Genomic DNA, 27,144 nt, shown 5'->3' with positions numbered 1-27,144 from the left:
GACTGACGCAAGGACGCCTATCATCACCACATCTACCGAAAAACATTTTTGTTTAAATGAGCAAAAGACCTGAATATGCACTTTGCAAAAGAAAATATCCATCTAGCCAATTAGCATTCGGAAAGGCGTTCTGCACTAAGAAAATGCAAATTAAAACCACAAGGAGATCTAAATACTTCCCCAGAATGGCTAAAATAAAGCAGACTGACAGTATCAAATGCTGACCAGGTGTGGCAGAGAAAATAGAACTCCTGAGGTGTGGGCGGTGGGACTGAAATGGCACAACCGCTTTGGGAGTTTCTAACAAAGTTAATGAAATGAGTGCGTAGGTTCACAAACTAGCACAACAATGTTCACAGAAGTTTTGTTCATAATGGTAAAAAAATGAAACAACACAACTGCCCATTAAAAGGCAAATGGCGGGGTGGCCGGATGGCTCAGTTGGTTAGAGCGCGAGCTCTCAACAACAAGGTTGCTGGTTCAATTCCCACAGGGGATGGTGGGCTGCGCACCCTGCAACTAAGAGTGAAAACAGCGACTGGACTTGGAGCTGAGCTGCGCCCTTCACAGCTGGATTGAAGGACAACGACTTGACTTGGAGCTGATGGGCCCTGGAGAAACACACTGTTCCCCAATATTCCCCAATAAAAAATTTTAAAAAAGGGCAAATGTCTACATTAATTCTACTGTAGGCATAAATGGAATATTCCATAACAATAAAAAAGATACTGGCACATGCAATGACATGGACGACTCTCCTGTGACACATCCTGGAGCAGAACTGTTGATGCATCAGTAGTCACATCGTGACACTTCTGGGCCACAAAAATCAAGTCCCCTATGGAACCAGATTTGGCTCAATCCCTTTTCCCCCTGAGGGATAACAAAGTATACATCTTAAAATGATAGGTTGTATACCTGAAAAATCCAAAGGAATATACAATTAAAGGATTCAAATTAGTATGTGAATTAAAGAAGCTGCCAGATACAGAAGGTAATTGATTTGTTTACTATAAACAATTAGGAAATGATATTAAAATATCACTTACATAACTACCAAAAGACATCAAATACATAGGAATAAATCTAACAAAAGACGTTCAAGCCCTCTACACAATTACAAAACACTACTGAGAGCAAATAAAGACGACAAAAATGGAGGGATATGTTCCTGATAAGAAAACTCATATTGTTAATATGGCAATTCTCCCCAAACTGATCTTTACATTGAAAGCAATCCAATCAAAATCCCAGCAGGCTTTCTGTGGAAATCAACCAGCTTATTCAAAATGTATATTGAAAAGCAAAGGGTCAAAAATAGCAAAGATAATTCTGAAAAACAGCAAAGTCCAGCAAATTAAACTACCAGAGATCAAGACTATAAAGTGAATGTCATCACAGCAGGTGGTCCTGGACCAAGGCTCACAGGTTCAGAACAAAGAGCACCATTTGGAACCCCACCTGGCTGGTGATAAAGGCTCTGTTGCAACACAGTGGGGAAAAGAGGGTCTTTCCAGTAAGTGACAAGGACCGTGTGGACATCCATAAGGAAGCAAGCAATGAATTCCAGACGAACCAGACTGAAAGCTTTTAGAAGACGGTACAGGGGAACATCTTCACGACCAGTAGGCAACAGAAGAACAAATAAAGCCACAGGATGCCACTATACACCCACTAGTGTGACTAAAATTAAACCAATACCACAAAAGTGTTGGCAAGAACGTGGGTAAACCTGAACTCTCACAGCTTTCAGGACTGCAGAACTGGCACAAGAATTCTGACAAACTATTAAACCGTATCTTCCATTGTGGGAAAAACCCAATATACATACGTTCATCAACAGAAGAATGGATAAATAAGTTGCTGAACATTCACACTACATAGCAACAGAGGAAGAGAAGTGAGAAGAAACAAACCCCTGTAAATCACATGTAATGCTGAACAACTAACTGATGCCCTCCTGTAAGTCCCAACCGTGCGAACGTATCGACAGTGACAACGGCAGAAGAGATGTCACCATGGTCAGGAGACTGCACAGGAAGGCTCCCCGGAGACGCGCAAGGCTGGTACGTTTTGATCTGGATAGAGATGACCCCAGGTTCTAATCATGAAATATAAGATAGGATGTGCACTTATATTTCACTTAAAAAGTTCACGGAAGTTTGAAAATCCTCGCTCCCCACCGTGCTGGCTGTCCAGGGGGAAGCAAACCCCTGCGCTGCACAGCGGGGGCACGGCTCTCAGGGCAGACCTGGGTTCAGAGCCTTGCTGAGCAGCTGGGCTGGGGCAGGGCTAAGCTTTCCTCACTAGGAAAACAGGAAGCCTAACAGGAACAACTGTACACATTACAACGTTTTCATTCCTAAACGCTTAAAGAATACCTGAAACAAATTCAACCTCACTAGTCACTACCATGCCAGACCCTGAGATGCCGTAAAAACGGCCAGGTGGCACCAGCTAGCACGGGACAACCAGGTGTTGGCCCGTGTCACCTCCCGCATCCTCAGAGCAGGCTTGAGGAGGGGGCTCCGCACACATCACCTACAAAGAGAAGAAGGCCATCTTGTAATCTGCCCTCACACTATGCTTTCCACACGGAGGGGAAGAGAAAGTTGTTAACTGTTTGGAAGATGGCCGTGGTACACTTGACACACTTAACTAAGGCGAACTAACTCTTATCTATCAATGACCAACAGCAAAAGAATCCAACAGGAATGAAAATTGTATCAGCCACAAAAAACAGCATAAATATGGTGATTCATTTGTTGAAAAGATTACCCTTTCCCAAGTGAGCTGCCTCGGCATCTTTGTGGAAAAGCATTGACCATACGTGTGTGGGTTCTATCTGTGGACTCGAGCCTGTTCCACTCATTGATATTCCTGTCCTAGGCAAATACGACACTTTCTTATTAGTGTAGCTTTATATAGTAAGACTGAAATCAGATTATGTCCCCAACTTTGTTCCTCTTCTTCAAAGAAGTTATGGTTATTCTAGGTCCTTTGAATTTCCATGTGAACTTTGGAATCAGCTTATCAATTCTTAGCAAGCAGCCCAAGGATTCTGAGTATTATATTGGGGGAGAGATGGCATCTAAACAATACTGAGAGTTTCCCGACACATGAACATGGTATGACTCTCCATTTGTTTCGGTCTGCCTCATTTCTCTCAGCAATGTTTCTTCATAGCTTTCAGGGTATAGGTCTTGCACATCTTCCATCAAATTTATCCTTTAATGATCCATATTTTTTACACTATTATAAGCGTATTTCTAAATTTTAATAACCAATTGTTTATTAATAGTATTCAGAAATATACTTTGCATACTGACTTTACATTGTGCAACCCTGCTAAACTCACTCCTTAGTTCTTGGAGCTTTTGTGCCGATTTCTCTGGGTTTTCTCCACAGACAATCATGTTGCCTGGGAGGGAAGACAGTTTCACTCCTTCTTTTGCAAACTGTGTGCCTCTCATTCTCAAAGGCCAGCCCTGCCTTCATTGGAAATCTGATTTGATCATCGGAGGGTGTCACCATTTGCATAATAATGCCTAGTGAGTGCCCAGTGTACTGGGCATTGCGGGAACACAAAGTGGATCCTCCCAGAGCTTACTTATGATGGGAAGAGATTAGGAGACAAGCAAATGCATGTGTGTCAGAGGGGAGTAAATGCTACAGAGAGGATCACGTCACGTAAGGGGAGGGGTAAGGCAGCAGGTGCTTCTCAAGTGGGATCAGCCTTTGTGGGTAAGTGAGCAGAAACCCGTAAGTGACATGCAACCTGCTCCCCAGCTCCAGGGCTGGTCTGAGAGCTGAAGGGGACCCAAGCTTGGCACATCTCATTTCCTCTGTGTTTTTCTCTATTTCCCTCTCTACCTTCGCAAAACACAGAGAAAGAAATCCCAACAGCCAAGACTCTCCGAGTCATGAAGATGACAGGAGTCCACCTGAAATGACAATAACCTGACTTCACTAGAGACTGTGCTGCCCCCAGAAAGCCTACCTGAAGCCTGAAAAGAGCCAACACTCTCAGGGGCCTGGGATCCGTGGAAACTGGGCCCACCTTCACCCTTTCTGTGATTTCATTATCGGGACATGACTTTCTGCCCTTTCTTCAGCAGATTTCTTTTGGATTTGTGCAGCCAGATGCTCCCAGCGCTCCCTAGGGTCAGAAAGAGCACAGGGACCCACAGCCCTGCGGACCCGTTTCCTGGGGCCTTGTCCTAGAACTGCCCATGAAACCACAGGACGAAGCAGCTACTCAAAGCCCCGTTAACCACACCCCCTTCCAGCTTCCAAACTGAGGTCACTTTTGAAATTACTCCTCTTGGATGAAGCGGTGGGGTCACAGGGACACAGCCCCCCACTCATAGCGCTGAGGCCACCTCTGGAGACGGGCCTCATCCCTCCCCCCAAGGAGAGGTGGGCCTGTGAGGAGGCTGAGTGTGACTTCTCAGACCAGCCCTGAGGGGTTCCGTCTAAGGAGAGTGAAGGGAACCCTGGATGTCGCAGCCTGTGGGAACACGGCACCTGGGCAGTTCCCAGACCAGTGCACCCACCACGTCCCCGGAGGGTTCGTTAAAGAGGGGAGGCGCCCAACCTCGGCGCTTTCCTGTAAGGTCCCCGGGTGGTGCTGACGCTGCCGGTCCAAGAAGCCACTCGGAGAACCACTCGTCTAGCACCAAGAAAATGACCTTCGCTACCACGTAACCTTCAGAGTAACCCTGAGTGCTGTGCGGCCTCTTCTCTGAGCGGTGTGTGATGAGACAAGAAGGATCCTCTGTGAGACGGGGAGAAGGGCTGCTGTGACAGGGCCCCAGCCTGGGGGCCATGCGTCATTTCTTACTCAGTGGCCTCAGACACCACGGCAGCCCTTGGTTTCTGTGCACAGAACACCCTCAGCCATGAAGGGGCTTGCTGGTTCCTTCCAGGCTCCTTCCAGGTTGGATGTTCCGGGATTCTGTAGTCTGCTGAGCGGAGGCCCCGAGGAAGAGCCTGTCTGCACTGAGCACCTGGCTCCATTTATGTGGCATCTTCAGTGTTAGTATTTGTCTCCCTCCAAGAGGAAAATGTCTGGCTTCATTCTGAGTAGTTTAAAAATAAAACAGTACAAAACTACCTTACTGAGAAAACAAACAAAGCCAATCCACGTGCGTACGCTGCCTGCACCGACCATGCCAGAGCCAGTTCAGTCCCCTTGAGTCTCTGTTCTCAAGTAAAAGAAAACAGTGCAAACAGTCCCGAATGAGGCCCTGTTGGAAGGTGAGCGGGAGGTCTGCCCACGGCCCCTGGACTGGGTGCCCACAAGGCCCACGCAGCTGCTATCTCCAAAGCGTGCGCTGCCTGTGCGTCTTTTCCCGTGTCCGCCTTGGTTGGGAAACACTTCTGAGCAGGCCCAGCCCTGATTCCACCTTGTGGAGATCTGGGCCAGTGGGGACAGCAGCCTGGGGCTCCTGAGGACGCAGCCTGGAGGCAGAGAAAGCAGCTGGGTGGGGTTCCGGCGCAGAAGTGAGGCGCAGGTGGGCATCTCCCCCATCCTGCGCCCACAGCTAAGCAATCCTCTTACAAGGAAAATGCACACCGACCAGGGAACCGAGATAATATCAGTGTGAAAGCGCCCCACACTTGGAGCTCGCAGCCACGGAGTGGGAGTTCCCGTGTTCCCAGGGCAGTGCCCACTGGCTGCATGTGCTCATGGACACGGCAATCCACGTGCACCCCAAGCCGCTCCCAGGCCATCCAGACGCCTCTGACGCGTGTGCCTCTACGGCTGAAGCTTTTGCCTGCCTGCAGCTCCACACTGCGGCTCCCACCACCGTTAAATGTCAGATTCAATCTTACTGAAACCATCACAGGAATCCTATGGTCTTGGGGACAGAAATGTGGGGGCAAACTGAGGTTATCTCACACATACACCTAGTGTTTAAAGACTAACTTTGGGCCCCAAATAATAACCACACCCTTAAAAGAAAGCAAGACCTCTTTGGCAAGATCACGCCTCTCCACACCGACCCACCCAACAGAACCTTCTCCACTGCAGCTGCAGAGGGAGGCCTAACAAAGGTGGGACCAAGAAAGGACATTACTGCTGCAGACAGACCATCTGAGTGGTCAGAGCGACATTCTCAGCCCTTATGCCTGTTTAGACACGGTGACTATAGCCTGCGGATAGGGGAGCGTGAGGAGGAGAGACGGGTGAGGCGGAGGGGAAGATGAAGAGGGGGAGGAGGAGGAGGAGGAGGAAGGAGGGTGGGGGATGGAGGAAGGAAGAAGAAGGAGGAAGGAGAAGAGCCAGACCAGGGTGTTACCTTTTTCCCCGTTTGTTTCTCCACCATGTCGTTGCTGAGAGAAAATTCTTCTTGCTGTGGTGTTTTAGAACACCCACCCTTGGGCATCGTTCTTCTCCCCTCACTTGATCTTCATTTATACGGCCATCGCTTCGTCATCAACCGTCTGCTTTCGAAGAGAAGACAAAGGAGGTTAAGATGTGTTGAACTCAAACAAAACCCAGGCAATCTCAAACTCATGCAACAGAATGAACCAAACCTAACCAGCTGTTCAGACTGGCCCAGAAGGAAACCACTGAGGAAACAGCAGCCAGTCAGCACTGGCAGGAACAATATGTACATGACATAATGGAGGACACAGTGGGGCAAGCATATGTTGGCTGCAGAAAGGATCAACCCACCAAGGCGATGGCCATGCTTCTGAGCAGCAGTGGCCAGTACCCACCCTCAGACTGCGTGCCGGGGCCCAGCGGCTCGGGTCCTGCTCTTCAGGGTTGGGTGCCACACATGCTCTGCAGTGGCCGTGCCACGTGGACAAGGTCACACCGAGGCGCAGCGCCTGCCCCTCAGGTCCTACAGATCGTGCCCACCCACCGTTCTGGCCTCAACACCACCCGCCACCTGGGAAAGCAGGTCCCTTCCCACACTGCCCCCTAGACAGAAGATCAGGTGAGAATTTATACTTTACAGTAAATACCAACACTCCCAATTAACTCACCAACTTCTCCCGAATAAAATGTTCAGAAAGCAGCCATGCCATGCCTCTGAGGGAGTCCTCAGAGAATGTTCTGGCAGTTTTAATGCCCAACTCCTACCTGCTGAGCCAGCCCCTGCATTTCCCAGGAAATCCCAGGACACATGCTGTATTCCTCATGGTTTTATTTTTTTGTATTTTATGTTTTGATATCTTAAAAAGCTTGCTGTCTGGGAGACACTGTCCCTCACGGGACTAGCCCTTCCTTAGAGACAGCAAAGAGAGCCTGAAGTGGGCACGCCTTTCACACACGAAACCACCAACCAGACCGTGTCACTCACACACAACCACATGACTTCCCCTAACATCCACGGTCCCAGCCACCAGGCAATACAGGCCACCCTATAACCACAGTCCGCAGAACTGTTCAAACCAGCCAATCCCAAACCGCTCACCCTGTCCTGCCTTGCCTTCCTACAGAAACCCCAACAAAGGCTCTGGACGAGACTTTCCTCTAACTCCTATCTTCTGGTGCTCTCCCCGGTGGTCCTGTGTGACACACAGTGACCGCTCCCTGGGACCTGTGCAGAGAACTGACTTCCTGCCACATCTGCTGTGGCCACGCGGACCTGACCAGACCATGCCTGACATGGATGTTCCTCCAACACAGGCTGCCCATCTCTCCCCACTTCCCAGCCCTCCTGTGCGTGCCCCACACATCGCATTACTTAGCAGGAGGACCAGGGAAAAGCACACGTACTCCGTCTTCCTAAAGCCACTGTCTTCCTTTTCATGTGTTAGTTTCACTGTCAGAGTTAGAAAATATTTTATATAAACCAAATCACATGCATGGTTTCATCTCCTTTCCCCACAGTCACATGCTTTTGTGCTTTGCTATTCTGGACAAGTAATTTTTATAACTAACTCACCTAGGATTCATTCTGTAAGTAGCAGGTCCCTACTCTTCCTGCTCCCTGTGGGCAGAAGACCAATCTGCCCTTCCCCATCCTTCTGGAGACCCTGTCTTATTTTTCCACATTAACTGATAAAATTTCATCCTCTTGGTGCTTAACTGACCTAAGAATTTCATTCACTCCCTGACACTTCCTCCCCAGCACACAATGCAGGTAAACAGGGTATTTCCATCCACTGCGCCAATGGCTGAGGCCAGAGATGACACTTCCTATCTATCTCCCCTGGAAATGATGAGTTCTACTTTCTCCTCCCATTTTCCTCTACAGAACTGGAACATCTCAGCCTGGAGGCATGGCATCTCAGAGTCTGATGCAGAGACAGCTGTTGAAACTCACGGCTGCCTGGGAACTCATCGGCAATGTTACAGCAGAAATTGAAAGATTATCATCCAGAAAATTTTTTAAAATCCTGATTGCCTGCCGTCATGATGGAAAAACTGAGCCAAGTAGTCATGGTATCTTCAACCCTCCAGTCCCTGGATATGAACACACGTGAGTCTGTGGAGAACGTGCAGGAGACACTGGGAACAGCACCGGCGTGGAAACAGTGTGGACCCCGCGGTTCCAGGGCCTGATCTCGCTGCCCACTTCGCAGCACCTTGACCAGGAGAGCACACAGCAGCCACTTCCTTCTCCAAACAACCGATTTCCCTCGGTGTCCCCGAGCGGGCTCTGCTGGGTGGGCTCTCTATTCAAGATGGAGGGTTGAGGCCCCTCAACTCAGAAGCCTGCCTCCTTCTCACACGCCTACCTCTCCCCCTGGGAAAGGCAGCACAATGGCTACCGGCAGGATGAAGTGATTATGACGTGTCCAGAACAACTGCCCCAATCTCCAAAGCCTATTTATCTGTAAAAACAACCACGGAAGCTACAGGGCCAGAGAAAATGGTGACGTGAGTTCTGCGCTTGCTCCTCCAGGATTTCTTCCATTTTCCAAGCGCCCTCAGAGACTGGAGGGTGAGGTGTTTCACAGGCAGGCTTTATAGAGGGCTGAGTTCGGCGGTAGACACGAAACTGCACAGGAAACACCACGGCCTCAGAGTACAGGCTAAGCCCCCAAACTCGTCGCTCAAAGGTGCACCCCAGTTCTGTGTACTGTGAACCGTGAAGCAGGAAACACCAGGAGCAATCCACCGATGGAGCCTGTCATGGCTGCCATTGTTAGCACTAAAATTAAAACACTGCAGCCTCAAGGGACCCGTCTTTGGGTCCAATTCCTTTCACCCAGACTCTGGCACACACTCCTTCTACCACAGGCTACCAGGAGACAATCACCACTATTTTTATTTTGTGAACAACCTACCGGCTAATTCCATGTGATGTGTCACAGAGTGAAGGCAGGTCCACACCTCACCAGGACGGCCTGAGGGACGTTACGTGTCGGCAGCTGGCCACGCACGGTGTGTCCTGCCCTGGCCCACGGGTCTCTATCACGCCTGAAAAGGCTGCTGTCCTCGAGCTTCACCCCCACCCCCTGAAGGACTGGGAACCCCACAGGTAGGGTAGGACTCCTTCCTGAACACTGTTTTGCTGTAAACTGTGTCCCTTGAGCCCACCTTCCCAACGACAGACAAGACCACCAAGGCACCGCACTCCCAGGATCCTCGAGTTAGGGCCTGGTACTGATTACACACACCCAACGTTCAGCACTGATCAGGAATACAGGACAACGATGGCTCCTGCCCCTCAGGGCCTGGTGACCCCAGCACACTAGACTGCTATCTTTAGGAGCAATCATTGAAACAGGGGTCAAAAGAGCTGGAAACAAAAAAGAGACAGAGTTCAGATTTGCCAGTGACGCATTCCAGTTGAGTTTCTATTAGGCTGGTGCAAAAGTCATCGCGGTTTAAAAGGTTAAAAATAATCGCAAAAACCACGATGACTTTTGCACCCACCGAACAGCAGGAGAACTGGATGCACAGGATGGACGTATCCCCTGCCTCACAGGGCGCCTCTGGGAAGTCCATGGCCAAAGGGAGCTTGGGCCACCCGAACTTTGTTATTTATCATGACAAACTAGGTAAGAGCAAAGGCTCAGCTGCTCCTCTGGCCTCCTCCATTTGCTGGGTCATCTTGACCCTCCCAGAGCGGCCGGCCTCTCGGGCTGCACCCCAGCATGTCCCTTTCCACCTGGTCAGCTTCTCCCTCGGCTGCAGGAAGTAGCCACGCCAGCCAAGGGGATGCTGCAGATGAAGCAGATCCCCCTAGGCCTCCTCCTGGGGGTTTCATCAGCTCGGTGAGGCCCCTAGAAGGGCTCCTGTCAGGAGCCAGGCTCTAGAGCTCTGCTGCTTCTGCGGATCCTGTGAGGGTGGGGGCTGCTGGGACACCCAGGCCTCCCCACTCAATGCTGTGCATTCACTGTTAAACCCAGGAAGAGGCTGGAACTGCCCGACAGCTGTCACAGCGGACAGTCTTCATGGCTGTCAGTCCTCCCTTCTAGAAATTTCCAAGGCTGTCTGAACCTGGGCTCTGGGGCTTTCTGATCAACATGCTCCACAACTGACTACCCAAATCTCCCCCCGATCAGACACACTGTGAGTGCAGCCTGAATCCCTTCCAGTATCAGAACAAATCCACTGTAAACGCAGGGACGCTCTAGTTCACATCAGAACCAAACCCCCCATGGCGCCCTGGGACACAGGCGGACTAGAAGCTGAGCACCTGGGAAATGTCTGCAGCGCAGTGCAAAGGTGGCCACGGAGAGCACAGCTGGTCTGCGCCCTTCCTTGGCACTGACCAGCTCCTGCACGGGGACAAGCGGCTGGATGCGGCCCTGTTCCTGCACCTCCAAAATGAATGGCAGCTGTTCCAGCTTCGCAGGCTGTTGGGGGCATGGATACCATTTGGGAATGCACTCAAGAGTCTGGAGTGGGGTGAGTTTTCTAAAGAGACGTCATCACATTCCCTGAAATGAAGGCACCGCGCTACGCTGCGGGCTGAAGGACTGCCAAGCACCGAGCAGCAGCCCCTGTCCGCGCCCAGCTGGGAAGGGAAGCAGCAGCTGTCTGCAGCCAGGCCCCTGCCCCCAGGGTGAGACAGCCCATTCAGCTCTGTACCTGTGCACCTGCAAGTGGCCCACACAAGCTCCATGTGATGTCCACCTGGTAGAACCTTCTTCCCACCTGCCCTGGGACCCTGCATTTGTGAGCTTAGAGAGACAACTGTTCAAAGGGCTTGCAGGACTAACGTGACAAGAGGCCTCTGGACAAGGATGACCAAGTGTGTTCCTTCCCAAAGGTGCTTCAAACAGTGTTCAAGTGTGAGCGGTGCCGTGAGACGCAGCCCCCGCCCACACCCCACAAGCACAGGCAGGCCTCTGCCTAAGCTGCCATCCCACATACCACACTGTCTTCCCTTCTCTACACACAAGATCGTACTGCCAGTCCCTCTACGCGGGCAGACGCGGCACACGTGAGAAAGGCTCCTCCGAGACAAAACCTGATGCAGGAAGGTGACGAGCACTATTGCAACTCCTGGAGCTTAGCAAAACTCCTAGGAATTTTAGCCTGATCCTGCCATGTCCAGTGTCAAGCTAACAGCAAGAAACTATGGGGAATCACAAGGCATGTTTACTGGCCTCATGTGGATCAGAGATGGAACACGAGTGGGAAAAGGCACAGCCTGGGAAAGTTCCCATGGGCACTGTGGGCCCAGCCGGCTGGAACTGCTCTGCGAGGGAGAGCACAGCGGAGCAGGATGCAGGGTCAACAGCTCTGGCCGCCTGTGTACAGGCCATGCACACCAAGTGGGAAAGGAAGGCCCACCAGCCCCCTCCCTGCCCAGCTGAGCTGCAACCACAGGAAGAGGACAGGCGCCTGGGAGGAAGACCACCGTGAACAAGTGCACGTCCCAGAAGGAAGGCAGAGAACCTAGGGAAGCCGCACTTAGACTGCAGGGGAGCCAGGCGTGGGACACAGCAGGCTGCTACAAAAGAGAAACAAAGGATGAGAAGCAAGGTTGGGTTGGTAGAGTAGAAACATTTAAGGAGAGAGAGTAAAAGATCAGAAATTTTAAGATAAGAGAAAACATATGTTCTGGAGAATCAACCCAAAAACCCATCGTCATAAAAAGGCAAAGACATTACCAAAGAAATAGTAAAAGAAAACAGCCGAGGACATGCCTCTTTAAAGGGAAGGAATGTGAGGGCACACAACAGAAATGCGCTGAGCCATAACCTCGCCTGGCCTCCAGAAATCCCACACACTACGGGGGTGGGGTGGGGGGGCTGCGCCAAGGTCCTCCACGAAGGAGTGAGATTCTGACTGCATTAGAATTCTCATCAACTCTATGAATGCCAGATGACAATGACAATGGAACCCCGGTCCTAAGAAAATTATTTCCACACCAAAATACCAAATTTAGCCATACTGCCAATCAGAGTAAGCGCAAACTGAAGACATTTCCATGCATGCCGAAAGTTAAGTTAATCCCCCCTGGGACCCCCCCCCCAACTGGAACAGCAGACTAGTCTCAGGCCAAAGCCAGCCGTCTCCACTTTTGTGTAAGCAATAAGAGCTAAGAATAGGTTTTTATATTTTAAATCCTTGGGTGTAAAAGAAAATCAAGACTAATGTTTCGTGACATGTAAAAATTGCATGGAATCAGAATTTCCGTGTCCATAAAAAAATGTTACAGACCTTGGCCACACCCAGATTGCAGCCCTTGTGTGCAGATGGCTTCCCTCGGTCTTTACTTCACAAAGGTGGGCAGAATGGACAGCCCGCCCCCTCCAGGGTAGGGGTTCTGTGTTGTCTGTGGGCCCTGAAGGTCACCTGGAGCCATACAGTGGGCCTGGGAGGCCAACACCATTTTCATAACAATACCAAGAGTGACCTTCTGGCCCGAGGTGCTGTTGGCCCAGCCCCAGGAAGAAGGCGGGGTCCTCTGAGGAAACAAGCCAGTGTCACCGACAACTCTCCTTAATAAAGCAGCAAAAATACAAATTGTATTGAACTGCAAACCTTGAATCTGTGACAGGATGGAAGTGTGTGTGAAGCACTTCTGCTGCATATCAAAGCACAATGCTTATCTGAAGAAAGACTTCGGCAAGTATGTGAGTTGCTAGCTCAACTGACTGCATTTTCATGGAACACAAGTCTTACTTGAAAAATTCTTTCAAACTATTATTAAGAACTGGGTATCCGGCAGTTACTTTCTCAAAAATGAACAAACTGAGCCTATCACTTCAAGGAAAATTAACAGCAGTTGTGGCCAAAAACAAAATGTGAGCTTTCAAGTGAAATCTGTATTTTGGGAAACCTGTATCCATCTCCATTAGCTTACCAGCATCCCAATGCTAAAGGACATTTTAAGGAGATCGGTGGTGATATAAAACGGTTATTTTTTAAATAATGTGTAATGAAACGTGTCAACATTTGGAAGATCTGCATAACTCAGTGAACCAGCATTTTCCAAATGACCAAATATGGGATATTACAAAACCACACACAGGAAAACACGCCCAGAACACCATGCACAGAACACCCTGACGGGGCTGTAGTGCCAGCAGAGAGTTTTCAGAGCCTGTGCTGCACTTCCTGCCAAAGCAGAATCCACGATCACGTGAGAATGGCTTCCAATGTCTCCCTTTTCCTACTGCATGGCTGTGAGAGGCTGGATTTTTTTCCATACACTTTAAACAAAACAGCAGAATGCAATAGATGGAGTGCAGACTCAGGCAGCAGTGTCTAGCTGTCTTTTATTTAAGCCAGATTATTAAGAGATTTGCAAGTATATAAAACAATGACACTTTTCCGCTAAATTTCTGTGATTTCTTTGGTAAAATAGTTATTTTCTATAAAAAAAAATTGTATGTAATAGTTTATTACTTTTTAATGAACAAAACATTTAAAAATTTTGTTATACTTTTTAAGCCAATGTTTTAATACAAGAATTTGAAAGCTGTAACCGCCATCACAAAAGCCCTATAGGGTCCTCAATAATCTTCAAGCTCAAGAAGTCTGGGAACCTCTGCAGCCCAAGGGCAGGAAAAGATTTGCTACCAGGAAATGAACCCACGCCAGGAGAGCAGTAATGTGAAAGCATAAAATGACTACTGTGCAGAAGCCCAAATTGTCGTAAGAAAAGAGAGGGAAAAGTCTTTTTAAAAAGTCAAGCAAATAAACTTGAAAAGAAAGAACCTCAAAATTAAAGTCCAAATTATTTAAAAGCTGAAGCAACTGTTAAAACACCATGATGCTGACCAACAGAGCAGAACCAGAAACAGTCTGGTCCCTACAAATGGACACTAACTTATGACCACAGAGGCTCCATAGGCAGGAAAGCCAGTTGGGTCCATTAGTGACGATGGGACAACTGGGCATCCAATGGAAAAACACGACATGATCCCCACCTTACACCATGCCCAGAAATCAATGCCAGACAGATTACAGATCTAAATGTAAAAGGCACAGCAACGAAGCTACTAGACATACAGAAGAACTACTTCACAACTTCAAGGTAAAGACAGATCTTTTAAACCAGAAATACTAACCATAAAGGAAAAGTTTTGAAATTCGGACACTTTGAAAGTAAAAAGTTTTGTTCATTAAAGGTCACCTTCCCACAAAAAAAGAGAAGAGGAATTTCCTACACACAGACCTGACAAACAGCTCTTATCCGAAAAAAATATAAAGAGCTTCTACAAATCAATAAAAAAAGACAACAAACCAATACACAAATGGACATGAGACTTAGGCACTTAACAAAGAGGAGTCGCACAAGGCCAATAAGTAGAAGAAAAGCTATCAGCTTCTTTATCAATCAAAAACGCAAACAAAGGGCTGGCCCGGTGGCTTAGGAGGTTGGAGCTCCGTGCTCCTAACGCCGAAGGCTGCCAGTCTGATTCCCACATGGGCCAGTGGGCTCTCCGCCACAAGGCTGCAGGTCTCCCAAGGGATGCGGGCTCCGCCCCCTGCAACTAAGATTGAACACGGCACCTTGAGCTGAGCTGCGCCCTCCACAACCAAGATTGAAGGGACAACAACTTGACTTGGAAAAAGTCCTGGCAGTACACACTGTTCCCCAATAAAGTCCTGTTCCCCTTCCCCAATAAAATCTTAAAAAAAAAAAAAAAAAGCAAACAAAAAATCAAAATATAGTATCAGGAAAAATGTACAACAAAGGAAGCAGATACATTGTGAACCAACGCAATGCAACAAGTCTGGCACTCAGATTGAACATACACACATCCTACTGTACAGCAGTGGCATTCTGGGCACATTCAGAAGACATGTAAACACGTATGTACCAGGACAGATACAAGAACATGCACGCAACAATGCGTGTCAGAGGCCCGCACTGATTGTAGGACACTGTGATGGTGACATGGAAAACTATACAGGAGGGACAACACACAACCTGAATGAGTCTCACAAATAACAATGAGAAAAAACATCCCATAAACACTAGTGTTTAGGAATGCATGCTTAGGTGAGAAGACAAACAAAAGCAAGGCTGAAATTGTTGTGCAAGTCTGGAGAACAGTGGGGGCTGGGGCCCGTGACTGACAGCTGACCAGAAAGAGTTTCTAAGTGAGGGGTGGTTACACACCTGTGTCCTTTGTGATAAGTGAATGTACATTTTTACTTTGTGGACTTTTGGGTGTTAACGTTACATTTCACAATAAATAAAATTTAAAAATCTGGATATGTTCAAAACATGGTATACTGCACACTCTGGCAGGACTTGAGAAAGTGGAAGGTTGGTTAGCTGGCCTTGTTGCACAACTGGTGTCCCTTAAGTGGCCCCAGCACCCCATGTGATCCTGTTGAGAACTGTAGTTATGCAGACATAATGGGGTAGCAGCTCAAGGCTTCCCAATACTTGGAGTGAACCTAACCTATGTAGAAGTCACTGTTATTGCAGAACAGAATGAAAAACAAAAACCCTGATAAGTTAAAGGTAAACACATAGCTCTCAGAATGTGGGAGGTAAAAAGGGGCTGATAAAACAAAGTAAGAAAAACACACAGAAGGAATTAAGATAGACTAAATGTGACAAACGAACAGAGACATAGAAACGAAAGGCACACAACCAAATAACTACAAACAATAGCCGTGAAGCACTGAGTGGAGGAGGGCTTAGTCTGGGACATCCTCTAAGGCTGATCCCTGTAGAAACAAACTGACCAGAAGGAGACAAAAACACAAAGTGGAGGAAAAAGATCAGAAAGAGGACCCAGGCACCTTGTGCATTTCTGCTGGGAATGCGGCAGAGGACAGCCCTCAAGAAAGCGTTGTGGAGTACCCTGAAGTATCACGTACAGCCTGCAACGCAGCCATCCCACGGCTAGATCTGTCCCAAGATGCATCGATAAAGACAGGAAAAGGCGGGCACAGGGCGATTTACTACAACACTCCCTAGAGAGGTCCTGGGACACAAACCCACCCCCTAGGCGGCTGCTCAGGTCATGAGGTATCTACACTGCAGCGAAGGACGAAGGGGGGAAATCTATTACTTCGGTGTGACCTCCACATTGACCTTCTCATCAAGTAGAGAAAGCAACTAGAGAGATGCAGACAGTTATGTTTGTGGTAACAAATATAGAATATGCGAGGCTGGGTAAACACGCAAAAATTAATCAATGCAATGCCCCATATTAACAAGCTAAAGAAGAAAAATTACAATCACAACTGATGCAGAAAAAATGTTTAACAGAATTCAACACTCACGATAAAAACTCTCAGCACAACAGGCGTACAGGGCAATGTCCTCAGTGTGATAAGGAACATCTAGAGTAGCCTACAGCCAACGGCATTCTTAACAGTGAAAAACTGACTGTTTTCTCCCCGAGATCCGGCCCAACACAAGGATGCCCCCTCCCGGCACTACTATCAGGCATCGCATTGGAAGCAGGGACCACAGCGATAGGCAAGAAGAGGAAATAAAAGGCATCAGACTGGGAAGGAAGAAATAAAGTCATAAAACTTTCTCCAGCGCTCCCTTGATATCCAGGGGGTAACTGGTTCCAGGACGCCGCCCATCACGGACACCAAAATCCACGGGTGCTCCAGTCCCTCATACAAAAGGGCGTAAAGTATTTGCACGTAACCTACGGGCATCATCTCTAGATTGTTACCTAATGCAAAGTAAATGCTATGTAAACTGCTGTGATACTGTATTGTTTAGGGAATAATGACAAGAAGAAAAGCCTGTACATGTTCGGTGCAGGCACAGCAACCATCATAGGCCTGACTACATAGAACACGTCAGCAACAATGTAACATTTTTAAAAAATATTTTCCATTTGCAGTTCATTGAATCTGCAGATTCGAAAGCCACTGATACAGCAGGCCCCCTGTATTTGATGATGACGTGAAAATTGCAAGGAATCTACCAAAAACTGATAGAAATAATGAGCTCAGCAAGAGCAGAATACCAGATCAACACACAAAAATCAACTGTATTTCTAACAAACTAGTAGCAACAAACTAGTATTAGTATATAGAAACACAATACCATTTGCAATTGTTCCAAATGAAAATGAAATGCTTAGGTAAAAATCTACGAAAACCTATAAAAATTTTAGGGGAAAAAAAAAGGGGGTAAAATCTTCAAGATCTAGGGCTAGGGAAAGAGTTCTTAGATGTGACACCAAAAGTACAATCCACACAGGAAAACATGGTATCTCAACAAATTAAAAACTTCAGTCTGTGAAAGACCTAGCTTATAGGGTGAAAAGACAAACTGCAGGTGAGGTAGAAAATATCTGCAAATCACAAGTCAGACAAAGGACTTGTATGTAAAATAAATAATCAAAACTACAGTAAACAACAAACAGTCCAATTAGAAAATGGATGCAAGACATGAATAGACATGTCATCAATGCCGAGATATGGAAGCGAAACAGCAATTTGGGAACTGCGTTACACAGACGCAGGTCACCTGCTGGGGGTTCCCCAACCAGGGTCAATCCCAGAATCACTTTAGCATGGTGAACAGCCATTTTTTAAAAAGTGAAATAAAACAGGACAGAAAATATCAGGGGGCATTACGTTCATACACCATCTCATGAAGAGTTATTTTGTGAACATGTTTCCCGTGTGTGTGCACAGCATGTTTAGGGCAGAGATATAGATGGTTTTTCTCACGATGGGTCGCTGTCAGGACATTTCAGAAACAATGGCCTAACTGGTTAATAATCCTGGGTATGCGGTCAGATACATCGAAGTTTCCCAATCTATAAATATGGAAACGCACCCTTCCTTCTCATAGTAAGAACTTCGGGCAAGGGCTCAATCAACATCATTCTTCACCAGCCATCTCTCAAGCTCGGAAGGTGTGGCTGAGGACGGAGAGCCCTGGCTGCGATGTCCTAAATGTTTCTCTTCAAAAACCGCTGTGTTCCCTGGACGTCTCACTGAGCACACCTTGGTTTCCACCGTGTGTGTCCTGTCCTTCTCTGAGGAGCCATCTGCTCTCATCACTTTACTCCCCCAAAGGGTGAGATCCTGCCACTTGCAACTGCAGGCTGGCAAAGAGCCACAGCTGACCCAAAGTGACAACAAGACGTGCCACCCAGGCTGGCAGTTGGGCACTCAGCATGCTGTGGGGTTCCTGGGAGAAGTGGCCAGGCCAGATAGGCCAGGACCTGACCTGGGAGCAAGGAGCAGTGGGCACAGGCTCTGCCCATGCGCCATTCTAGACTTACCCCGCTGACAGCACGCACAGACCACCAAAGCCATGTCACATCCACAGACTCACACAAAACCTGCAAACAGCTCAAATGTCCCCAGCAGGACAACAGAGGAACCCTGGTGGCGCCGTGACAGCACACTGTGGAAGTGTTTCCCATGGTGCTAGAAGCTGGGGGGTGGGGAAGTTGAGGAACTGATGGGACAATCCTGCCTTCATCTGGCTGTTCCCACAGGTGTATGAACAAGCGACCCAGCCTCATGCACATGGAAGGTGGCTGCCATTTCCTGCACCCCTGTTGGCACATGAGGCCGTTTTGCATTAGGGGGTCTCTGCCACCCTGGAGCTTCATTCACACGAGACTGGCTCTCTCACCCTCCAAGGCCCTGTACCGAGTACAGTGTCCCAGCCCCCTCACTAGCCTACCTGCCACACCACCCCCTAAAATCTCTGTGCCACCTCAGTACCCTGAGACAGGACAGCAGGTGGTATCACCTTGGCGTGCAGCCCGTGGCGTCCACAGGAGCAGGGGTGCAAACCCTCCACATAAACCTCAGCCACCGGCCTACAGAGCAGGAGCGAGTCTCCAATGCTCCTGAGAGGCGCTGACGCTGCTGTTCTCATGTCTGTTTTGTTGTTGTTTGGCTGAGTTTTCTCCAGGTCCACGCTTCCGGAGGGTGGCGAGCAGACATGGGGCATCTGGTGGCAGGATGCTACCCTGGGACATGCTTCAATCTGTCCGATGACACTCTCAGGTAGAGCTTTTAGAAGAGTTTCTAAATTAAGAAGTGATGGCCGACATCACAGGAAACTTGACTTAGACACTTTTCCTGCCAGTTGGTTCGAAAAAGCTTGAACTGTTATTTTATTGATGGGCTTTCGGCCATGTGACCATGCAGCCAAGAGAGCTGAGGACTCAAAACCACCGTCTTAAGGGGTGGTGACGGCCCAAGGCCAAGGCAAGGGCTGGGGTTCATTCACCACCTTCACCAGAGCGTGAAGCAGCCTGGCAGGGAGCAGGTGCTCAGGAAACATTTGCTGAAGAAGCACACACACGAGAACCCAAAACACACACCCTTAAACACTGGATCACCAGGCCACTGTGTGGAAAATGCTAATGTTGCCCACAATTCCTCACACTTTCCTACAAGGTTCAGATACAAACCATCACCTCTGTAACACCGGTGGGAACCCAGAACTTCCACGAGACACGAGGCACCTTGTTTACAAGAGGTGCCTTCCAAGGAAGGCGAGAGGGAAGCCTTCGCTGAAGCAGGTCCTTCTGGGGGGGTCTGACTGCCATGTCCCTGCAGTTCGTCCCATTCTGTGCAACTATCCGTACGCTCATGCCACCCCCAGGATGACGCCATAGCTGGACAAACCAAAGGAGAGATGACAAAAGGATTTTGTACAACAATAACACTTCAGATACCAAGGAACATCTTCCCATTAGAAAACAACTGCAAACTCAAACGCCAAAGCAAAGCAGACGCCAGGGCAGAGATGAAGCACAATGCCCCTATGAAATGTGTCAAGGAGACAGAACTCGCGGCTCAGATTCCTGCGCCCACGTGATCAGATACAGCAAGTGCCACTAGGCAGCCGTGAGATACTCGCTTCCACAGAGCTCAGTATTTTTAATTCTTCTGCATAGAGTATGTTCTAACAGCAGAGATCATGTGTATGTGCAGACAGACAGTTCTCAACGTGTGGGCATTTCAGCAAACCTGGGACCCCGTGTGTCCTGCGCTGCAGCCCCAACCCCAACCCCATGGTGGCATCCCTGCCGTGCCGCCTCATCCACGTCGCCACCCCCGTTTACAAGCCCACACTCCTGCACCAGCCTCTCGGCAGAAATGAGCAGGCAGGGAAGGCCCACTTCTGCACGACACGGTGACGCAGTCGGCAGAAAGGCTGCCCCACACATGTCCTCACCAAGAGAACAAGGGACCCCCAGTCCCCTGCACCTTCCCCCCCCCAAAAAAAAACAAACCAAACCTTCAAGCTCCTGGGCCCACCCAATCTTACTGGGATGTGTGGCTGCCTGTCACATGTGTCTGTCCCTGGCTGACCACCTGCGTCCCTCAGTCAGTCACTGTTCCACATGGGAGGCTGTGCTCCTGTGTGCAGGCACAGTGGTTCCAGCCGGCATGCATGGCTTCATTTTAGTAGTTACACATTGACTTTGAGTATATTAGCAAGAAGATTACAGCTCAGCCTTTGACCAAGGCGAGGAGAGCAAGGCAGTCAGATCCCGGGTGTCCCAGGACATGTGGGACGAAACACCGGCCAGAGAATCACTGGAGCCCAAAGAATGACTTCCCTTCCTCCCTTTGTTCTCAGCCCACAACCTCAGCCTGGGCCTGCATCCCATCCCAGCCTGCGAGGCACACGTGCCGAGTGCAAGGGTCCTGCCTTCCCCAGCTCCCTGTCGCATGTGGGACACAAAGTGAGGCCATCAGAGGCCTGGCTAGCAGCCAGGATATGCAGCGAGGGCGAGGCCCCCCCAAAGGCATCGGGGCACAGCTTGCAGCCCTGCACACCCAGTCGTCCACGTCAGGTACTACCAAGGCGCACTCCCCCGTCCGTGTACTGCTCTGAGGGCCGCCCCCCGTGTGACCTGCCCCCAGTGTCACACAGCAGTGCTCCCCAGGACAACCATCTGTTTGCTATGGCGGGAGGGCGGGTAGAGGGGGATGGGGGATGGAGGATTGACAAATGCTGACGCAATGCCAAACTGGATACCAGTTTGGAAAAGACCTATCTGTATTGGAAATACTGTCTTCACAATACTCTCTGGTTTGCTAAAACAGGAGACCTTTTGTAGAAAAAGGCTACCACAAAAACTACCATCTTTGCTTTCCTTTAGATAATCAGCCAGGTAAAAAAACAGTTTCCCTCTTCTAACTGCAAGGTTTGCTAAGTGGATGCCAAGGCTTGTTGGAGCCAAACAAGCCTAATTAGTAACAACAGAATCATCCAGAAAGAAACCCACAATGAAACCACCTCCTTTCCCCTCAAAGGCACCACCAACTGGCCTGTGCCCTAGAGTCTCATCAGAGCCGGGATTGTGAAACTTGGGAAGAGACGCAGTGTCTACTGGTTCCTGAGGCTTAACCTTTCTACTCGACTGGAAAGACATTCTGGGTAACCGCTCATAGGCAACTATGGACAATTCGACATTTTCCCTCCAACCTGATATTCTTTTAACTACAGGTCTCATAAACACCAGGATTGAGTAACTTTAGACAAAATATCCCTGTCTAAAAACCTGTTGGTGATGATGGTCACAAACCATCATATTTCCTTCATTGCTCTCATGGTTAGAAAAGGACAAAACTGAGTTGGCCTTTGTGAAAATAGGAGACGCAGGTTCAGAAGCGGGGGTGGCTGGTAATGCTGTGACACTTCCAGGCTTGCCCTGCACCGCCTCACCAGAACAGGGCTTGGCATGAACTTGGCTGAACATTTAGGGCAAACAGGCTGACAGGCTGGGCTGCCACAGAGAGGCTCGCAGGGGAGGCCAACAGCATGGCAGGTGGGAGTGGCTGTTACACAGGAGTGTCAAGTCCTGTGACGCAACAGGAGGCTCCTGTTTCCTTAGGGTAACTGCAGGCAGGTCTCCTGGTTACCCCAGCCTTTCCTGGGACCTGGCGTCGTCATCTCAGGGTGCAACAAACGCACTGACATAACGAAAACCTCAGGCCAAGACTGCTCACCTTTGCAAAACCAAGTAAAAGGTTTCTCCTAAATGAGACAGCAAAGTGTTTGGAGAAATTATTTTTCCTTATTAAGAGGACGTTAACTGAGAGAACATATTTAAAACCTATTTACTCAAATACCCTACCTCCTTTGGGAGCGAAGAAGCTTTACAGATAAATAGCCATACACTGCCAACACCCCAAATGTCCATCAACACATCAGTGGGTGAGCGAGCTGTGTGGTGAGGAGACCACGGGCGATGACTCAGCGAGAAGAACAATGGACTACTGCACACTCAGCGTGGATGAATCCCCGCGAGAAACGCCGAGGGAAAGCCCAGATACAGACGGATGCACGCATTCTGCTTCAATGAAGGCCCACACAGGCCACACCACACCACAGTGACAGTGACACACACGAAACCCTTGACAGGGAGGGAGGGAGAGCTGGCTGCGAGGGGCTCTCGGAAATGATCTGTGCCTTAGAGGGCGTGGGAGTTACATATGGGGATATACACTTACACTCAAACTGCAATTTATTCATGACTAGATTACATCTAAACTTAAAAAGAGAGAAAGGAAAAAACACATTTATCTCAAGAAAGCGTGAGTAGTGGGTTGAATGGTAGCTTTCACCTGAAAAGAGATACATCCAAGCAGAACCTGTGGATGTGACCTTATTTAGAAAAAGGTCTGGCAGACATAACCAAATTAAGGATCTTTAGCTGAGATCATCCTGGGTTATCTGACAAGACCCTAAATCCAATCACAAGTGTCCTCCTCAGAGAAGGCAGGGGGAGAGGAGGCAAGAGAAGGCAGCCAAGTGAAGTTACAAGACGAGGGACGCAGCCATGAGCCAAGGAATGCTGGAGCCCCCAGGAGCTGGGAGAGGCCGGGGGGACTCTGCCTGGCAGCCTCCGGCGGGCCTGCAGCCCTGCCAGCACCTCCATTTCAGAATTCTGCCCTCCAGAACTGTGAGAATACACTTCTGTTGTCGAAGCCACCCAGTCTGGGGTAAGTACTACAGCAGTGCCGGGAACTAGAACGAGACATCTATGTAAAACAAACAAACGCGCTGATGGTCCTGTGACTGAACACGTTCTCCCCCCAAAGCCAAGCTAAACGGCCTCGCCCGCGTCCTCAGGCCTGGGAACCACCACCACCATGGCGTGCAGCTCACACCACCGGCCCGCAGAGGCTGTACTCTGGCTTTCCATCCTGCTGAGTGTGACACCCCTAGGACCACTGGGTAAGGTGGTACCCCAGCCTCTGGGAGTGTCTCCACCCAGTGGAAGGGCCTCAGCTGTGTAAAATAACTGATCGTGGCTGTTCCATGCCAAGGAACGTTCATCACAGAAATTGAGATTTGTTTACAGTAAACTGAAAAGGTCTCTGTTGAGCCCAAAGCAAGAGGCTGGCAGGCACTTGCTGTTCCTCATGGAGAAGGGCTGCTGGGAGGGGCCCCAGCCTGGGCCCTTGGAACAGCTCCGACCAGGCTCACATTCCCAGGTCAGGCTTTCCTCCCTGCCAGGAGTGGGCAACTTCAGGAGTGGGAAGTTTTCACATCTGTAAATGGTTATACAAGTACCTACATAATATCCTCAGTGTTGCCTCTTAGGTTGCAAAGCCTGAAATATTTACTGTCTGGCCCTTTAAGAAACAGACTGCCAAGCCCGTGCTAGACAGAGGCGCCTGAAGGAGTCACGGATGGAATACTACTTTCCACAAAACAGCTTTAAGATCTACTGAAACGGAAAGGTAGAGATTGATGGTGAAAAGAAAACAGACTACATAACAGTATGATCTCATTTTCGCTAAAAATAAAACGTTAATATAAAATATAAGTTATCTATGAAACAAGAATCGAGAAGCTATTAACACTGATGATCTGAGGAGTAGAAATGTCTTTTTTAAAGTTTTTCTTATTTGTAGTTTTCTAATTTTCTACCATGCACATATATCATTTCTATCTGATTGCAGAAGAAATAGATAAAATTTCAATGTGCATTAACAACACCTTATTTTGTGTAACATTTTATGTTTTACTAATCATTTTACCTACATGATTTGGACAAAAGACTATGAATTTCGTTACAGGATGTATATTTCACAGGTGAAAAATTGGAAATTCACATACTATGAATGACGTGCCCAGTGACAGTGAGTGAGACACTCAGAGAACCCACATTCCATGTGGAAACCTCCTCCAATGCTGCCTGACCAAAGTCCCTAATCACAATAAAAGGGGAAGTTTTACTATTAAGGTGAAAACCCATTTATTAGATAACGTGAATTCCTCCTGGATATAACCCAAGGAGTAGATGTAGCCAGGTTGGCTTTAAGGCTTACATCCACCAATGAAAACCAACAACAAAAACTCAATTATGAAACTTTAAAAAAAGAAAAAAAAGTTGCAAAATTGGGGGCGTTAGTCAACAGCAGTACAACACAGGTCAAATTCTAAAGTGCCCAAGTCCACAGCCCCTATTCTGCACCAAGTATGATCTACATTCATGAAGTGTCGAGTGTAAAAGTAATTCTTTTTCAATCCATTCCAGGAATTTGGAGTACCCCTAAATTTGTTTAAAATGGGTTATATTTTATGATTTCCTCATAGGAAGTATTTTCTATCCTAATTTTATAACAAAGTAACCATGGCTAATATTAAAATGTTTCAAGCATATATTTAAAAAATGAGAAATAATGTACACTCATGTATCTATCCACCACCTGTTCATTTTGCCATATTGGCTTTGGAATTTTTTTAAATATAAAAAAATAGTACCTACACAATTGAAGCCCTTTATGCAACCCCATCCTGCTCTCAATCCTGCTCTCCAAAGATTCTAGATTTTGATGCTAATTATTCCCATACGCGTTTTTATACTTAGGCTACATGTAAACCTATAAACACGATGTGCGATGTTGATAAGTGATGTTTTTTACAGGAAACATACCGCACAGACCCTCAGATACTTTTTCCCCTCCAGAGTCTGCTTTGGGGATTTCGCTAGCTACGCTTTTGTTGCATGCAGGTCTACTTCATTAAAATTGCAGTGTGGTATTCATTGTCTGAAAAATACCCATTCTCTTGTTAAACGTCATTTGTTTTGTTCCAACTCTTTGGTACTACAAAGGCTGCTACAATGAACATCTGTCTATATACTTCTTTAGGTACATATCTAAGTTTCCTCTGAGGTTTACAACTAGAAATAGAACTAAAAGAAACTAACTGTAAATACTTGTAACAATCTGATGAAGCTTCACACCGTGTAGTCATTCCCAGACATGCCCTATTTTATTTCTGATCAGGGCACATGTCTGACATTGTAAACTTACCGAGATCTTGGCTGGGTACTCTGTATGGGACACTCTTGTGGAACAAGATTAGGTTCCAGAAAAAGAGTCCATTCCATAATCTAGAACTTTCATTTAAATAGACACTGTAAACTCAAGTGATAACGGGCTCTCCTGGGCAAACATTTGAAACAACGTTTAAGGACAGCTGAGATGAGAGGACACTGAGCTCTGAAACTCCGTGAGTCCCACCAGATAAGCACAGATTTATGCATTTTCCTCAGAAGACCCACAGCTTCTACCAGAATTTTAGGGGGTCCATGGCCCAAACGAAGTTTACACGGTCGTTTTTTTTTTCTAAAAGTATACAGCAGTGAGGCAAGTGAATACTAGATGGTGCTCCAGTGAAGCACTAGAATAACACTTCGCAAATCCAACCTTCCAAACAGACTAAAAATGTACCAACACACCCGGAGGAAGATAATTATACTATAAATGACATCAGACTTTTTTAACCCAGAAAAAAAATCATAACCCAAGTCATATGACTAATGCTGTTTATATGTAATATTGTGAAATTTTTAAAACTTGAGATTTCTATTGAGAAACATCTAAAGCCCAAGTCCACAGTTCTGTTTCTAAGGAGAATGAGACAGGTGAGAACCACTGAAAACAATGACGTTCTGCCACAACCATGACATGGAGGAAAAAATGGGAAAACAATGCTGCTGTTGTGTTTCTCTCCATATTAAATGCATCACAGGATTTTTCTTTTTAAATTATATAAAGTAAGCAGGCAATCAAGCTAGAAGGGAGCAGACAACGTAAATTGGAACAGGGCAATCTGCAGCTTCCTCCATCACGCACCCATGACGCCCTCGTGTGCACAGACCCCACCAAGCTGTCCCCACCTCCCAGAAGGACTGTGTGGGTGGGACTCGGGCTCGTCACCTTAGAAACAGCTCTAAACATATGTGCAGTGACACCAACCTATTTCTGAAAGCTGTAAATAGAGAATAATGGCATAAAAAATTCCAGATTAAAGCAAGGACCACCCATCCCCTCGTCTCTCTGCAGCACCCAGGCCTTAAATCCCACGGGTAACAACTGAGAGCAATTCCATGTAGGCAAATGTGCTTTTAGTCCTCGGCTGTACCAAACACTCTGCATAATTATGCACCTACAGAAAGCAAAATAAGGCCCCAGGATTAATTATCTTTGTGCAAACTTGTGTATGGGACACGAAGTGGCCTCGAGATGAGTGTGTGTGGTACAGGACAATGAGCCTGAAGCAGCGGCAGTCCCCCACGGGCATTTCTGGGCTTTTGCTGACCCACAGACAGCACCATGCCCTCCTTCCCACACGGTCACCTGATCCCCTCTCAGGCCCACCCTTTCCAAGGTTCCCGTGACTTCCTCAGCATCTGGACTCAAAGCCCAGGGCAGGACTGACAGCCGAGCTCCACAAACCAGGAAGTCGCGCCAGAAGAGGAAAACGGAGTGGTGGGCCTGCCGCCGGGGGAAGCAGCCTCTGCAGAGGGTGGAGGCCACACCGCATC

The 27,144-nt window shown here is 48.1% G+C and overlaps 1 protein-coding gene across 4 annotated transcripts in view; it reads right to left on the bottom strand.

Annotated features, from left to right (window-relative positions):
* ANKRD11 (ankyrin repeat domain containing 11) overlaps positions 1-27,144 on the bottom strand; it is a 189,847-nt gene that overhangs the window by 35,806 nt on the left and 126,897 nt on the right. For 3 of the 4 annotated variants that reach the window (XM_074314446.1, XM_074314447.1, XM_074314444.1), the window contains exon 3: positions 6,306-6,450. In XM_074314446.1, the coding sequence (XP_074170547.1) occupies positions 6,306-6,392 (87 nt within the window). In that variant the 5' untranslated portion in view covers positions 6,393-6,450. Of the gene's footprint in view, positions 1-6,305; positions 6,454-27,144 lie in introns of all 4 variants that reach the window. The other variant, XM_074314445.1, reaches the window with a different exon arrangement.

The sequence above is a fragment of the Rhinolophus sinicus genome, linkage group LG11 (genome assembly GCF_036562045.2).
Source record: "Rhinolophus sinicus isolate RSC01 linkage group LG11, ASM3656204v1, whole genome shotgun sequence".
NCBI classification, from domain to species: Eukaryota; Metazoa; Chordata; class Mammalia; order Chiroptera; family Rhinolophidae; genus Rhinolophus; species Rhinolophus sinicus.
The sequence above is the reverse complement of the archived record's forward strand: the minus strand, read 5'-3'. Positions and strand labels throughout refer to the sequence as shown.